Here is an 18,366-nt window from a genome sequence, read left to right as displayed (position 1 = left end):
CAGATGATTACAGTAGACAACACAGGAAGAATTATGTACTTATCCTTATAGTGAAATTAATTCCTTATAGTGAAATAATGAAATTAATGAGACACTCAGGCAAGACAATAACATTTATCTTGTTTAATCTTCATAGCAACTTTAAAAGTATCATTATTTTTACATGGATAAATAGTAAAAACTTGATATGAACTCAACCCATTTGATTTGTTCCAGTTTTAAACTAACATGTCCTGTTACATTAAAAATCTAATCTAGGATTATCAACAACTTTTGAGAAATATAACTTTTATAAAGTGCTTCAAATCTAAGACACACTAAATAAACAAATAAATAAATGGAATGGCCTTTTAAGAAAAAAAAAGAAGGAGTCTAGAGAGATGGCTTAGCAGTTAAGAGCACTGGCTGCTCTTCCAAAACAACCTAGGTCCAATACCCAGCACCCACATGGCAGATCACAACTGTCCCTAACTCTAGTTCCTGGGAATCCTACACCCTCACAGATATACATGCAGGCAAGACACCAATGTACATTTAAAAAAACAAACAAACCCCCCATGTATCTAGGAAATTACTAATATGACTCTGCTCTGGAAGTAAATGTCACTGCTTTTAAAGACATTTTAAAAAGTATGCACATTTCCACAGAGAACAGACGAGTCAGGTCTCCCTGAAGCACACGGTGGTGGGAATTGAACTCAGATCTGCCACAAGAACAGTACACACTCTTAATCACTAAGCCATCTAACTCTTTCACTCTTTTTCAATTAAGTATTGCTCTGAGTAAATTTAGGACTAAATATTCCTCTCTTTAAGAAATATTTGGAGACAGTATGCCACATATTACTGCCTAACCCTGAATTCTGTATAGCCAACAATGACCTAGAACTTCTGGTCATTTTGCTCCTACTTCCAGAGTGCTGGGATCACACACATGCACCAGCAGCAGCATGCTGTTAGGGATGAAACACAGGGTTTCATGCTTTTTAGATAAACTCTACCAAGCGATACATAGCCTTGGCTGGCCCTAAATAATGCAGGAAGTTATGATAATTCCTAATGGGAATTTTCAAGTGGTTTGAGCTGTAGTGGGGTAGCTGCCTCAGGTAACTTTGAAAGACTAAATAGCAATTGAATGTGTTTGATTAAACATACAAAGCAGTGTAAGTGAATCCATACTAAAAAAAAAAAAAAAAAAAAAAAAGAACATTCTTACCAAAAAACAGTTGGTGCAAGTGTAGGCAGTGAAATTCTGTATTAAAAAAAAAAAAAAAAAAAATGAACATTCTTACAAAAAAAAAAAAAAAAACGGTACAAGTATAGGCTGTGAAATTCCATTTTCAGGAAGAACACTCATTTCAAAGATTTTAAAACTAATTTATATTTAGCTCATTTTGTTCAAATCATAGGCTTATATACATGTAATTTGCATCATATCCAATCAGTATTTTAAACAATGTGATAAAATTACTTCACAAACTGATATTTTAGATATTAGAGGCCAACTTTACTATTTTTATCAGAAACCAAATATCTTCTTTCTCCCTTGCTTTGTATGTTTAATCAAACACATTCAAATGCTATTTAGTCTTTCAAAGTTACCTGAGGCAGCTACCCCACTACAGCTCAAACCACTTGAAAATTCCCATTAGGAATTACCATAACTTCCTGCATGTTCCTTTAGGCATGCTCACTATTACTTTAAAATGAGAATACAGTATCACTGGTGCTTAAGATCCCAATGAAACGCTGAATGAAAACTAGTATAATGTTTACATGTTCAAAGCCATAAAGTAGGACAGATATTACATGATTCCACTTATATAAGGTCCTAGAGTAGTCACACAAAGGAAGAGATTGTGGTGTGAGGTCACTGCTTAAACGTTTAGCCTCAGTTTGAGAAAATGAAAAAATTTCCAGAAAAAAAAAAAAGAAAAATGCTAGGGAGGGTTGCTAATTGTGAAAGTACTTGGAACAAGATGCTTAAGTGGGACTGGGAGTAGAGCTCGATTGGTAGAGCTTCTCTTTCCCCTTCAATCCTCTAGCAAGTACAAAGCCCCGAGTTCCAGTAGCACTTTATAAACTGGGTCATTCTTGGCTACATAGTGAGTTCAAGGCAAACTTGGCCTACATAAAATACTGTCTTAAATAAAAAAGTGAAAGGGTGAATATCGTGATAGGTACTTTTACACACACAGGTGGCCAACCTTGTAATCACTGAAATGTAGTTTGTACAGGTTACTTTTGTTGATGATCTTTTAGCTAATATGAATATGTGTCTTAGGGTTTCTATTGCTACGAAGAAACACCATCACCACAGCAACTCTTACAAAGGAAAACATTTAACTGGGTGGCTTACAGTTAGAGGTTCAGTCCATTATTGTCATGGTGGGACATGGCATCATGCAGGCACACATGGTGCTGGAGAGGCAGCTGAGAGTTCTTTATTCTTGTACTGGCAACAGGAAATGAACTGAGACACTGGGTGGTATCTTACGCATAGAAGACATCAAAGCCTGCCTCCACAGTGACACACTTCCACCAACAAGGCCATACCAACTCCAATAAAACCACACCTCCTAAATAGTGCTATTTCCTATGAGCTTATGGAGGACAATTACATTCAAACTACCCTTCTGGTAGAAAGGCTAGTCAAGAGCTCAAAAAAGACATTTGTAAACAGGGTAATGGTGGCACACACCTTTAATCCCAGGACTCAGGAGGCAGAGTCAGGTGGATCTCTGTGAGTTCAAGGCTAGCTTGGTTTACAAAGTGAGTTCCAGGACAGCCAGGGCTACACAGAGAAACCCTAACCCTACCTTGAAAAACCAAAAAAGCTGAACTAAAAGCCAAACCAAACAAAAAATACAAACAAAAACCCCAAATCACAAAGGGTAAGCCAGAGACCATACTTGTGATGCAAATAACTGAAAATCAGCAACAAACAGCAACCTATTAGAGCAGTGAACAAAGATAACAAATAGACTCAACACAGGGGAGAAGCCACAAGGTGGATAGTGTAAACTCTAAAGAACTGGGGTAGAACTTCAAAGGCTGGTAAAAAAAAAGCTTTCATGCATGATACTTACAAAAGGGAAAAAAGAAAGTCTGAACATGAAGTAAAATAGCCACTTGAATTGAAGGTTCTTTTTACTACAATGCAACAACTACAAATTTTGGTAAAAACAAAACAAACCTATAGAGACCAAGAAGTGACATTACAAAAAGTGTTGAGTATATGGACGAAGAAGAAAGGTTATTTTAAATAAATGGTAGCGCCAGTGTTAGGGACATGAATATGATGTTAAGACACAGTCAGTGCTCATAGTAGATGATGAGAATGACAGTTTCTTGTTTGCTTTGTGGTATAGTTGGTACAAATAATGCTTTTTATATTTGTAAGAAATATTAGCTACTCTTTTTAAAACCCATAATTTATAAGTTGAGGGGAAAATTGATCTTCTATTGAATTCCTTACCAGATTTGCTTACTAAAAACTCCTAAACAATTTTCAGACCTGAAAGTAAGTAAAAGACATGGCTGACTCACATCAATTGTTTCCCTATATGTTACGTAGTATTCAATTATATGTTGTTTTATGATGCATAAGCAATGTTTGGCTATGAGGACGTCTTTTAAAATATCAAACCAGAAGAAAGCAGTAAACGGTCATTGTTACCATCGATTCTGATCAGTGACTATGTGCTAACCTTATCTACTATTTCTCTAAGTTGTCCTTTTTTTTTCTCCATCTTTTTACTAACCTATCATCTACTAACCTACAGAATATGCATTCAAACATTTTTTAAAAAGTTTTTTCTCTCAAAGAGTTCACTGTCTAATAGGAAGAAAAGATACATGAATACAAGAAGTGCTTAACAGTGTTTATAGACTTGACAGATCTTGTTAGATAAATGAAAGGCCTTTGACAAAATCCAACATGCCTTCATGCCTTCATGATAAAAGTCCTGGAGAGACTAGGGATACAAGGCATACTTAAATTTAATAAGGACAATTTATAGCAAGTTTATAGACATCAGCAGCTTAAATGGGGAGAAACTCAAAGCAATTCCACTAAAATCAGTAACAAGACAAGGATGTCCACTTTCTCCTTACCTATCAAATAGAGTACTTGAAGTCTTAGCTAGAGCAATAAGACAACTGAAGGAAATCAAGGAAATACAAATTGAGAAGGGAGAAGTCAAAGTATTGTTATTTGCAGATGATATGATAGTATAGAAAGTAACCCTAATAATTTCACCAGGGAACTTTCAGCAAAGTGGCTTAGATTCAAGTTTAACAAAAAAAAAAAAAAAAAAACAAAAAAAACCAGTAGCCTTCCTATATACAAATGACAAATGGACTGAGAAACAATATCTTTCACAATAGCCTCAAATACAATAAAAATATCTCGGGGTAACTCTAAGAAAGTGGAACTTGCATGATAAAACCTTCAACTTGTTGAAGAAAGAAATTAAAGAAGATATCAGAAGATGGAAAGATCTCCCAATTTCATGGATTGGTAGGATTAATATAGTAAAAATGACCATTACCAAAAGCAATCTTCAGATTCAATGCAATCTTCATCCAACACAATTCTTTATATGGAAAAACAAAAACCCAGGACACCTAAAACAATCCTGAACACTAAAATAATTGCTGGAGGCCCCACAACTCCCAATTTCAAGTTGTACTATAGAGCTAGAATAATAAAAACCACATCGCACTGGCATAAAACACACACACTGATAAATGGAATCAAACAGAAGACTCAGACATAAATCCATACACCCAATCATACCTGATTTTTGGTATTGGAAAAAAGACAGCAACTTCAACAAATGGTGCTGGTCTAACTGGATATCAGCAAGAGCCAGAGGGAATGGGGAACAGCATGAGAAAGAGGCCCTCTGAAGCAACTAAGCAAAGTACATATGAGCACAGAGAGACTGAGCAGAAAACACAGGGTCGCATTAGGTCCTCTGCATATATATTATAGCTATTAGCTATTAGTATTTTATGGGGCTTCTCAGTGTAAGAATGAGTGGGTTTCCGACTCTTGAGCCTGCTCTTGGGACTCTTCCTCCTGTTAGATTTCCATGCCCAACTTTGATTTGATAGTTTTTGCTTAATCTTATTATATTTTATTTTGTCATGTTTGACTATTATCTTTTAAAAGCCTATTCTTTGCCAATGAGCAAAAAGAGAGTAGATCCAGAGGAAAGGGGAGGTGAGGAGGAACTAGGAAGAGATATATTTACAAAAATAGGATCTATTTTCAATAAAAGAGAAAATGTTCTTGCTCTTGAAGAGTTCACTATCTAGTAGGAAAAAAAGATACATGAACAGAAGTGCTTTAGTCTGAGATGTAAACCCTTCAATAGTGTTTAAAGGCCTGAGACATGTTGGGGAGCTATAAGGTGACTTGTGCACTTAGAAGATCTGATACCCTTTTCTGAATTACAGTGGCACCAGGCACACCTGTGGTGTATGATCATATATGCTGGCAAATACACATAAAATTAAATAAACCTTAAAAAATTAAAAAAGAAAAAAACTTTTAAAAGGAAGAAGACTACCATTTAGAGGATGAGGTCCTCTGACCTGTTCTCAGTTACTCTCCTAAGACTAAATGGTCACATACTAAACATGGGCAAGTCACCCAGTAGTTCAACTAGTCAAACAAAACAGATGTATGAAAATTTATGGACAGGATCAAAATAAATGATCTTTAAACTTCTTTCTAGATCTAAAATTCTGATTCTATGGCTTTTCAAACTCAAAGTTACATCACAAAATGTTCTGTGTGCAAATAAGAAAAAGTAATGCCAAGAGTTTATGTAACTGAATTCTGCTATTTCTACAAAACTGTTCAAATAATTACTAATCTGACCACCAGTGAAATTTCCACAGAAGACAGGACCCTTTCCTCAGAATTGGAACAGTTTTCTCTCCTATAAAACTTGACTTTGAAAGAATCAAACATTTTGTGGTAATGTTAATAAATTTCTTTAAGCTCATAATATGGAAAGCTAAATCATCTTTTAAAATGAAAATCTAGTTGAGTGGTGATCGCACAGCCTTTAATCCCAGCACTCAGGAGGCAGAGGCAGGCAGATCTCTGTGAGTTCAAGGCCAGCCTGGTCTACAAAGTTACACAAAGAAACCCTGTCTCAAAAAACAAACAAACAAAAAAGCCAAACCAAACCAAACCAAAAAAAACAAATAAAATGAAAATCTAAACAAATATGTCTAGTATATACTTACTACAATACATGCTTATCCATTATCTTTGCTTTAAAACTTTAATGTACATGTTTAAGGTTCATGAAGAATTAGAAAACAAGACATAAGATTACTTTTTATACTATCACACATTCTGAGAATTATAACAAGGGTTCCCTTACCTGGTATGGACACGGAATATGATATTCTCTGCAGCGTTCCTGTATCCATGTTGTTTCCCAGATGCCACGGTAAGCTTGCTCATAAAAGTAACATCCAATTACAACCAAGAGTGGTACAAGGTAAAGAATGCTGAAAACACCAATCCGGATCATGAACTTCACTAACTTATCTTGGTTTTCCTTTTCTAATGGGATCTCAATCCGAACTCTGTTTAGGGATATAATGCCGGCTAAGAGGAGAGAAACCCCAACTACCACGTACAGGCAGAGGGGAGCGAGAACGAAATACCTTAACGCATCAACATCGTAGAGGCCGACAAAACACACGCCACTAATATTGTCACCTTCAATTTTATTCATCGCTAAAAGGATGATAGTTAGAGTGCCAGGGATGCCCCAGGCACTGGCATGAAACAGCAATGCTTTCTTCTCAATAGCTTCACTACCCCACTTTGGCACAGCTGCTAAAAACCATGTGATGGTAAGAATTACCCACCATACACTGCCAGCCATAGTGAAAAAATAGAGTACCATAAAAAGCATGGTACAGGCTTTATTGTGAGATCCTTGTGTCACTGTGGAAGCCTTATATTGTGCAGGGCTAGATGCATTGCAGGCTACTCGATCCTCAAGCAAAAAGCCAATGAAGAAAATCAATGATACCATCATGTAGCAGACTGCATAAAATATGATAGGCCTTTCAGGGTAACGGAATCTTGTGACGTCAATCAAAAAGGTTAAAAAAGTAAACAATGTGGCAGAGAGGCAAATGATTGAAATTAGTCCTATGAAATAGCGAGCAAATGACAGTTCTTCTCTCCTAAAGTACATATTGGGACATGGTGGTGAACAATCTCGAACGTGCAGAAAGGAATAGCCAAGATCAGGATCAATTTTCAACTCTCGGGGACACCAAAAACCATAATCCCTCTGTACTGCAACTGGGGCGCCTTCAGTTGGATCTCCAACTAAATTCAAATCCACAAGTCGGGGATACGGCTCATCACAATCCGGAAACCTAAAAAGTAAAGATGATAACCATATTTACTTCTGGGTAAATCTGCTGTCACTTAGCAATTTCAAATTCTAACTTTAGCACCTGTAATCTATTCCCATCACTTGGCATAAATAAAAATAAAGAAAATGAAGCTGGAGAGATGGCTCAGTGGTTAAGAACACTGGCTGCTCTTCCAGAGGATATGGGTTCAATTTCCAGCACCTACATGGCAGCTCACAACTGTCTGTAACTCCAGGTCCAGGGTTTCCAACACCATCACACAGACCATACATGAATGCAAAACACCCATGAACATAAAATCAAAATAAATTATATTTATAAAATAAATTATATTTTTTAAAAATCTTCAAAAAAAAAAAATACCAAGATGAAAGAAAATGGCACGCTCTGGGGAGGCTTCAAGAAGATTTTAAATGACAGTTTTACAATTAAATTTGTTTTACCTTCAAAATCAGCACTCCATTAAAACAGTCAAGCCAGCCATCAAAAATAAACAACATATATGTGGACTATTTATTTAGTATAGTCTTTATGGTTTCCAAATGTGAAATATGTGTGCATGTATATGTGCAGTTGTATAAGAGTTCAAACTTAAGATTTAAAAATCTTCCTTAAATGCATGGTCCAAGGTGCTATGAGCTAGATCAGTAATAAACAATCTCACCAATGAGTTTTAGATCTCATGTGCACTCTCTAGCTTTGGGGGAGGCAATGCTGGGTTTAGATCCTAAGGCTTTTATGAATGCTGAGCAAGCACTCTAGATGCCCCTAGCCCGGTCTCTGCTTTTGTTACTGGGTAACTAAAGGGCATCTAAGGTCTTTAATGCCACTTAATTTTCCCCACCATTCTGACAACTTCTCTCCAGTGCTCTGTACCCTATAACTCAGTGCATAAAATTAAAGACATTTTAAAAAGAATATTCTAGCCAGGCAGTGGTGGTGCACGCCTTTAATCCCAGCACTTGAGAGACAGAGGCAGGTGGATCTCTGTGAGTTTGAGACCAGCCTGGTCTGCAAAAGCTAGTTCCAGGACAGGCTCCAAAGGTACACAGAGAAAACCTGTCTCAAAAAACTAAATAAGAAAATTCTATATACCTATCACCACAAATCATATTTCTGAAAGCTATAAATGTCCCTCTTAAGACTGCTTTCATTGCATCCCATAGACTTTGGTGTGTTGTGTTTTCATTTTCATTTGACTCCAGGCATTTAAAAAGTTTCCTTCTTGCTGGGTGGTGACACACTTTTAATTCCAGCACCTGGGAGGCAGAAGCAGGTGGGTCTCTGTAAGTTCAAGACCAACCTGATCTACAAAGCATGTTCCAGAACAGCCAGGGCTACAAAGAGAAACCCTGTCTCAAAAAAAAACAAATAAAAAAATTCCTTCTTCATTTCTTCAATGACCCATTCATCATTCTATAGTGTGTCCGAATATTTTATAGACTCTTCAGGTGCTGATTTCTAGCTTTAATCCACTGTAATCAGACAGAACTTAAGAGTAATTTCAATTTTCCTATTTTGCTGAGATTTGCTTTGTGAGACTTCAGAGAAGTATGAAAGAAAGCAAGAACTGAAGTCTGTAAAGAACCATAACACAAGGGACACACAGGAAGAGGATCCAAGAAGGAATCAAGACTACATGATCTGACACAGAAGAGTACCACAGCTCAGATATGATGTTCTAAACACACGAGGAAAGGAGGGAAGGCTGAAGGTGAGGGAAATAAAGGTGATCTTAACTCTTAAATTTGTCTCAAATATCTCAATTTCAACATGTCTATAATTTCTTTTGTTTTCTTAGTTCTGTGAAAGTTAGCTTTGTTTAGCTTTTCAAGAACTCAATCCTATATCCAATTATTATGAACTCCACTGCTGTCCTCTAACTACCTCATCAGGTTCTATTTTTAATTTATATTTAAAATGTATTAACCATGTTCCAACTGATCTTTCTGCATGTATTTTTGCTCAGCTTGAATTACTCTCTGCTACCTCTTAGATGACTTAGGCTGAGTTACATGATATATTTATTTACCAGGCATAAGTTCAACAAATATTAAGTGTCTTCAGCATGCCATACTCTTCTAGATGCTGGAGACAAGCAGTGAATAGAACAAAGTCCCTGTTCTTATGAATCTAAAATTCTATCAGCAAAGGTGCTAATGGGAACAAGAGAAAGTCTCTTTACCAGGACAAGTAGCTACAAATAACAGATAGAAGAGCTATGGTTTGACAATTGAATACACAGCATAATGAATTTTAAGAAGTGGGTTAGAGCAGTCCATTTGGAGATCTGAACAAGTACAAAAGAAAGAATGAAGTGAAATTATCAACAAAAGTATTATTCCAAGTGACAGGTAACAAAGTTTATACTAAATGATGAAAAAAATAAAGAGGCTGGGGAAGGAACCAAGGATGTTGGTAACACATGTCCAACACATCTCAGGTGTTGAAACAGTCCTCACTGTGGTAGTATTACTTATGAAGGCAAAGCTCTCATAGATTAGGCTTCAAGAAGAGATTGCCTTTTTGCTTTCTAGCTCTTCTGTCATGTGGGGATTGGTATATTCCTCTACCAGCTACTGCCAGATCACAGTCAAAAGGACTTTAAAGGAGAAGTAGTTTCCAAGGTAAACTATGGAGTAATCTAAACAATTATCAATAGAAGACAGCTAAAATAGAGGATTTTAAGACAATTAACTCTTAATCAGGAATTAAAAGAAAAAGAACCAAACACACATACACAAGCATAGATAAGGGAAAACATTTTATTACACACATACACACACACACACACACACACACACACACACACACACACGATAAAACCAAGCATGAACATAATTAATAGTTAATTTACCAGATTTATCAAACCTTGGGGAGAATAGAAGGATATTCAAGCAAAACAACAACCAACAAAATATTCAGCTGTACTATAGAGCCTCTCTACCCCACCCTACCTCATTCCAGACAGGGTCTCAGTATGTAGCCTAGGCTGGCCTCAAACACACAATCCTGCCTCTGCTTCCCAAATGCTGGGATTATAAATAAGCATATGCCACCAAGCTCAGCTTGTAGCTACAGTATTTTATTTTTTAAAAAGAAGATCTGAAAACAAACATTACAAAATGTTGAAGACAGGAAAAAGGCAGATCATTATGAGTACATAACTATTCCCTTATTAGTCTGTATTTCTGAGATATTCCAGAAAATAAAAATACATGTTAAATAACATACTATACAGTATATGATAATACAGATTTATTACTATTAATAGTACTGACTCATACAAAGCTACAGAAATGTCTGCTAAGCAAATCTTTAAATCTTCTGTAATAGCTCACAGTCTATGTGTTACATGAGATTTGAAAAGCACCAACATTTTCTCAACTGGGTACTAATATGTGATAGGGGGAAAAATTGACCCATCAATCTTAGATATTAGATATCAGCACATCCTACCTATATCAAAGGCATTGAAGCTGCTAAAATGATAGTCATGAGTAATTATTTTCTTTTCTTTCTTTCCTTTTTTTTTTTTTTTTTTTTTTTTTTTTTTTTGAGGCAGAATTTCTCTCTGTAGTTCTGGCTGTCCTAGAACTCATTCTGTAGACCAGGCTTGCCTTGAAATCACAGAGATTCACCTGCCTCTGTCTTCCAAGAGCTGGGATAAAGGCATGAACCACCACCACCCAGGTCATAATTTTTCATGAATGGCATCACTTCTAGAAACAGAAAAGTGTTTTAAAGGCAGAAAAAAAAAAAAAAAATCAACCAAATGTCCTGTTTATGATTCTTAATTCTTTTAAATTTCTTCATAGAAATGTCTTCTTCCTATTATTTTCATTTACTTCTTCCCAATTCCTACAAAAAATAAAACAATGAAACAGTGCTCAACATTATCTATACATAAAAAAAAAAGCCCTGCTCTTTAAAATAGATGAAAGAGAAGATACACTTCAGCATAAAAAATGACCCATACCTACTACATTCCATATCTTCAGGCCAAGGAACACCAAACATCTCCATGAGCTTTGAACACTCGCTATAGGCACGCTGACACAGCCTACGACAGGGAAGTGTGACACGTCCATATTCCATACAAATAGGGGCATAGAGCGCACAAAGAAATGGCCGAAAATCCCGAGAACAGTCCAGATTCACCATAGGGTGGAATGGCTAGGAAAAAGTTAAAATTGAATAATTAGAGAAAGAGCTTTAGATAATTCAAGTGCTTGTTAATAACCCATTTCTTTTTTTATTAATCTTTTAAAATTTAAAAAAAAACCTAATATTTCTAAGATTTTTTTTTTAAGAATTAAAATGTTCCCCAAGCTACTTCTCAAGAGTTTAATTTGGTTAAATCCGATGATTATGATAAAATTGACAAATCCTTGTACATATTTAAGTGTTACAGGTAATATTAATGAAGAAGCAGGCTGGGAATTACTAATAAAACAATCCACTTAATATAGGAGAAAGAAAAAACTATACAAGGCATACACTAAAGCTCAAGGATGATTATTATTATTATTATTTGGCAGTGGGACTGTAAGGCTTTTAATTTCCTTTTACGTATTTCAATTTCTACATTTTCTTCAATTAATACCTATCAAAAAAAAAAAAAAAGCAAATTAGCAGCAGCAAGGGGTTCTGGAAAAGGTAGAAGGGAGAAGACAGGTAGGTACACTGTAAAGGATGGAAATGGGAAAGACCTCTCTATAGTTGCACACAGTAAAGTGTGTTCCATTTGAGAAAAGCTCTATCACCTTTTGCTGATCAATTCTTTTTTTTTTTTTTAAACATAAAAAAATCCAAACATCCACACAATTTTTTAAACTGAAATCAAATGTTGTAAATATAGCTAATGCTATAATTTGATACTAAGTTAATAAAAAGCAAACTTGTGGTCCCAAACATAAAACTAGGCTAAGATACCTGTAACCAGAAGAACAGATTAAATATCCCCAAAAGTATACCTGGATTTTTGACCATTGAATATTTTTCCAGTTGTTTGTAAAATAATCTGAGCTACAGCTGATTGAGAACTAGCTATACTCTCACCACTGGCTTATCTGTTGAGTAAGAATAATTATTCCTAAAGATAGTATAATCAGAAAACTAAGAGTCAGTTAAATCAATGCCAAAGAAACTAACTGTAAAGCATATATAACTAATACATAACAATCAACAATCACTTCCAACTATGACAGTTTCCAGGAAGAACTTAAAAGATAAAGTTTTTGTTGTTGGTTTGTTTTTCTTTTTGTTTTTCAAGCAGGGTTTCTCTGTGTAGCTCTGTAAACAAGGCTGACCTCAAACTCACATAGATCTACCTACCTCTGAGTGCTGGGATTAAAGGCCTGTGCCCAGTTAAAAGAGAAATTTAAATTACCGACTTAAGCTGCAGGAGAACTATTCATGAGCTCAAAGAGCAAGGGGTGCAGCCATGTGGCCTGAGAGGGTAGCCATGTTCCCATGAAGGCACTAGCTGAATGTGGGGGTAAGGCAAAAGGCTGAGAATCAAACTGCCTATGCTTGTGCTAAGGAACTGAGAAAAATGAAAATGTAAAAATAAAAAAAAAAAGGAACAACAAAAGGAATGAATGTATGAAAATATATTAACAAAAGCTCTTTGCTGACAAAATGCATGTAAAACATATTTAAAATTAATATGTATAACAATAAAATAGAAAAGTTGAGTCAGGAAGATTAACAGGAGTAGCTGAAGTAATTATTTTACTAGAATATTGTAAATCAAAAAAATTGTAATTTTTTGGGTAAGCAATACAAGAATAGACAACAACAAAGTAACAGAAATGGAAAAAAAGAATTAATACAGAAGGCTCCATGGGAGAGGAAAACACAGTGGGGGGGGGATAGGACCTCAAATAAAAACAATCACAAAAAACCATGCCAGGTGTGGTGATAAACAAAACAATCACACAAAACACCCTGCCAGGTGTGGTGATAGACACCTAGAATTGCAGCACCTGGGAGACTAAGGCAGGAAGATGAGAAGTTCAAGGTCAGTTCAAGACATTTTCTCAAAAACAAACAAAAATAATAAATAAAATATTGGATATAAGACAAACATATTAGAATAGTATTTGCTAACTGAAAATTAAAATGATGAAAAAAATAAGATGATACAAATATATGGAAATATAAATAAATTGGCTTAAGAGTTCATACAAAGACTGACTTTTCCCACAAATCATCTCTAAAGTTTAATGAAATCCTTTTTATGTCTGAGGCTATGGGTTTGGTCCTCAGTCCACCAAAATGCCACATATTCATAAACTTATGACTTTTAGCAATCAAAAGCAAGATTTTTCTAAATCTTAAGACAGAGTATAGTGTTTAAACAAATGGTGCTTCAATTAATGAATATTCATAAGACAAAAATTAGCCATGCCCTACATAAAAATTACCTTAAAATTTATCATCAATTTCAATGTAAAACATAAAACAATGTAAAACATGATAAAAAAAAATAATGGCAAAGCCTGTACACACACACTCTTATACACAGACAAATGAGTGTATATAAAAACTGGTAAAAGAGAAACCCTAACTAAGACACTAAGACATTAAGCTAGTACCAGTATTTCTATGATAGACCTGAATATGCTTTTGTTTCACAGGACTGTGAACTTCGTGACTTTGGATTAGAAAAGCAGCTGAATGCTTTAAGTGGCACTTAATGGGCCATACTAGTGGGAACATGGAAGACAGTGGTGCTGAGTGCAAGTCTTAGCTAGCTAGGGTTTCTATTGCTGTGAAGAGACACCACGACCACATCAATTCCTATAAAGGAAAACATTTAATTAGGGCTGGCTACAGTTTTGTCAGTATCATCATGGCAGCACATGGTGGTGTGCAGGCAGACATGGTGGTCCTGGAGAAGGAGCTGAGAGTTCTACATCTTGATCCAAAGGCAGCAGAAGCAACTGTATGTCACACTGAACATAGTTGCAAAGGAGACCTTAAAGCCCACCCCAAACTTTCTACAAGACCACACCTACTCCAACAAAGCCACACCTCCTAACAGTGCAACTCCCTATGGAGGCCATTGGATCAAGGCGTTTCGGAGGAGAATTTTAGTGAGCTGCCTAGGATTGTTCTTGTGATATTTTGGTTAAGAATGTTAAGGCTGCTTTTTGCTCTTGTCCAAAAAGCCTGCCTGAGGCTAAAGTGAAGAGTTTTGGATTAACTGCATTGGCAGAGGAAATCTCAAAATACCCTAATATAGACTCTGTCATGTGATTACTAGTGTTGATTCTAATGAAGATTCATAATGGAAAGGAGCAATCTGAGCAAGGAAAATACAACATGTACAATTTGAGGAGGAAAGGGATGCACCAAGAGGGGTTATAGAGCTAAGTCCTATGTTCAAGGAGATAATATTAAGAAATGGAATAAAGTAAGTGGTGACCTTAGGGCAAGATTCCACCCAGCTAAGCTTCCAGTTTATGGAAAGGAATTAAATAACAGTTTAGGTTCAAACATGATGGTGCATACTTTTGATGCAGTACTCAGAAGGCAGAGGCTGGTGGATCTCTGAGTTTGAGGCCAGCCTGGTCTACAGAGAAATTCTGGAACAGCCAAGCTTACACAGTAAAGTTAACCATCAAAAACATAAAGCTGGTGAAGATGTAATTGAACAAGGGGACCATGCTCCAGCCTCAGCAAGCAGCAGACCTTGGCAGCTTAGGCCACATGGTTCTGGTTTTAGATTCAGGACAGAAAAGAGGGTTATGGAACCTCCCATTGAGACTAAGAAAAGCCACTGAGGCTTTGTTTCACTTAACCTCTATGCTTTAGTTTTCCCCTCACATACAGAACATAACTAATAAATAATATGTGTAAATAAGATAGGAAAAAATTTCAAGTATTGTGGGTCTATAGAAGGCTGATTTGGTTCCCTGTTCTCAATTGTCAAATGAAGAACTCAACTGGAATATTTTTAAAATGCCAAACCAAGTAGGTAACATCAAAACTGTGATGCTAAGTGAAAGAAACCACATATAAAAAGTAGATGCTGTGTGCACAATCTACTTACTATCGCAAAGGAAACTGAACTCTTTCAGTTTCTATCACCCACATCAGGTGGCTCACAACTGCCTTTAAATCCAGCACCAAGGGATCTGATGATCACTTCTTGCTTCCATGGGCACTGTACTCGTGCATAAACCCACAATCAGATATACATATACACATAACTAAAAATAAAAATAAATTATAAACAAGTAGATGCTATATGAGCCCATGTCTATAAACATTAGAATGCCCATTAATCCACAGGGATACAGAACACATCTGCAATGGCTGGAAACATAAGTATAGGGGTGAACCATAAAGGGCTGTAAGGCTACTGATGTGACAGAAATGTTCTACACTTTGATGATTATAATAATGTCATAGGAATTATTAAAACTCATCAAAGGAAACACTTTAAATAAATGGTGCAACTCAATAAAGCTGTTATATAAACATTCAATAAAGCTGTTATATAAACAAAGTACTAACATTTTTAAAACAAGCAAATCACCTTGATCTTAACCTTAACATTTTTAACCTCAGCAAAATAAAAATTAAATGATGTGGTCTAGACACAGATTGAAAACACATATATAACATTGGGAACAGTGCTCACAATCTATGGCTGACTGAATTCTAAATGACTCTTGAGTGTTTCTCTAAGCTGTGATGTTTTCATTTCCTAAATCAAGACTAGAGTATAGGAAGTTTACAAACTGGAAAGTAACTTTCTAAAACTAGATTTCTGATTTCTACAACAAAGGTGCACTACATGGAGCCTTACATTCTTTGTTTAAATTCAAATCAACCAAGCCTTTGTACTCCAATTCTTTCTTCTCTCAAATTTCCATTCGTTACCATAGTAACTAGCTAACTGACAAGCCTTCAGGCATAGCAACAGTCCAAGCTTAGCAAGGGTGTGAAAAGGGGGCAGTGTCAAAGGCCAAAATCTGACTCAGGAGAATCAGAATTCCAATCTTTGTCACTGTACAAAGAAGCTAGTAACCATAGAAACTATGCCATAATGGGTTTGGGAAGAGCATGATTAAATTCACTAAATGTGAATCAATGTGGAACAGCCTTAAAAATTCAAAACTGCTATTCATAGTTACTTTAGATCTAATTGGAATAAGAAGTTATTCCAAACAACTTATAAAAATTAATTTATGTAAGTAGAATTATAAAAGAATAATAACAAAACAAAACAAAACAAAGCAAAACAAAACCCTATACCAAATCTCCCTTACTGGACAATAGTTTCTGGTGATACAAGCTCTAAAACTTTTAAGAATTATCTTTTGTCTTGGAAAAAGGAACCAAACCAAAAAATCTCTTAGGTTTTTAAAAAAACACATTTAATTCAGTAACAACTCTTTACAAACCATAATTAAAAAAAAAAAAAAGTACCATGGTAGTCTATACAGCTAACAGCTAGGGTCACCATTATCACAGGAATCCATCCACTTTCATAAGTTAAAGTGGAGTTCCTAAAACAGTGCATAGGTTGACTCTTCTTTAGTGAGTAAACTTTTAATATTTCCACTACTGTTCTGGATTACGACATACTTTTAAAAAAAATACTTTACAAGTCAAAATCTACTTAATCTTCTGATTTAAAGCAAGAATTACAAGGGATTTCTTTAATTTATCATAAGAAAGCCAAAATTTCTAAAACCTGTTATTTTTGTTCCTAAAACCAGAAAAACTTTAAATAACTCTCTACTGCCTGCATGTATAGTTGTTTTAATTTAGAAGTTGCTTAATTATTAGGTTTATCCTAGTCACAAAACTAGCTTCTAAAGCCACACCTATCAGGGCTGGGGACATAGGTCAATGTGATAATAAAATAGGTTATTTCACTACATTGTTGTTTCTTTAGAGGAAAAAAAAGTTCCTTATAAATATTAGTCTAAACAGAAGGTAATAAGGAAAATAAATATGGTGGACAATGAATGTATTTTAGAGATTAAAAACGTGAATTTGGCTGGGCAGTGGTGGTGCACACCTTAATCCTAGCACTCCTGAGGCAGAGGCAGGTGGATCTCTGTGAGTTGGAGGCCAGCCTGGTCTATAGAGAGTTCCAGGACAGCCAAGGCTACCTGGCTCACAAAACAAACAAACAAAAACAAAAACCCATGAACTTAAAAGAAATTTTATTTACTAAAAGGCCTATCCATAGGATAAGTATTATTACACTTGGGAACATTCAAAATTTCAGAAGCTGTTATTTTTGCTCCTAAAATCAGAAATAACTGCAAATAATTCTCCACTAACTATAAATAGAATGCTTCTTGTTTTTGTTTCTGAAACCAGAACATTTATGACTGAAATCTTCAAGATGAACTGAATGCTCAATGTTGCCTTCACAGAATTCATGTCTGAATCTAATAGACATTTTAGGTGCCTTATCGGTCCAGGCCCAGTAGTGTTTCCTAGCTTGGCCTTGGCACTCTAGTTACACTTTCTCTATGGCTTGGCAGTGTGGCTACATTTGCCACAGGTTCAACCTCTGAAGATGGCAGGGCTTGGAGTCACATTAATGGCACACGTGCATCTTATTGAGACATTTTCCAGAGGATGACATTCCTTTTACCTCTTGCTTCTTCTGCCAAGGCCAAAGAGACCGGAAGAAAAAGCATTTCTTTTGTTTTTTAATTTAGAAGACTCTTATACTTGTCTCTGTTCTAGTTAGGGTTACTATTGCTGTAATGAAACACCATGACCAAAGCAACTTGGGGAGAAAAGAATTTATTTGGCTTACACTTTCATGTCACTGTTCATCATTGATGGAAGTCAGGACAGGAACCCAAACAAGACAGGAACCTGGAGGCAGGAGCAGAGGCAGAGGCCACAGAGGTGTGGCTGCAGTTTACTGGCCTGTTCCCCATGGCTAACTTAACT

The 18,366-nt window shown here is 35.9% G+C and overlaps 1 protein-coding gene across 2 annotated transcripts in view; it reads right to left on the bottom strand.

Annotated features, from left to right (window-relative positions):
- The window catches only part of Fzd3 (frizzled class receptor 3), a 52,149-nt gene that overhangs the window by 20,337 nt on the left and 13,446 nt on the right, over nt 1-18,366 (bottom strand). The window contains exons 1-3 of one of the 2 annotated variants that reach the window (XM_051195507.1): nt 11,405-11,552; nt 11,198-11,286; nt 6,408-7,425 (exon numbers count right to left, since the gene is read on the bottom strand). In XM_051195507.1, coding sequence (XP_051051464.1) covers nt 6,408-7,425; nt 11,198-11,241 — 1,062 coding nt within the window. In that variant the 5' untranslated portion in view covers nt 11,242-11,286; nt 11,405-11,552. Of the gene's footprint in view, nt 1-6,407; nt 7,426-11,197; nt 11,287-11,404; nt 11,602-18,366 lie in introns of those variants that run through there. The other variant, XM_051195506.1, reaches the window with a different exon arrangement.

This window comes from Phodopus roborovskii, unplaced genomic scaffold (assembly GCF_943737965.1).
Source record: "Phodopus roborovskii unplaced genomic scaffold, PHOROB, whole genome shotgun sequence".
Classification (NCBI taxonomy): Eukaryota; Metazoa; Chordata; class Mammalia; order Rodentia; family Cricetidae; genus Phodopus; species Phodopus roborovskii.
The sequence above is the reverse complement of the archived record's forward strand: the minus strand, read 5'-3'. Positions and strand labels throughout refer to the sequence as shown.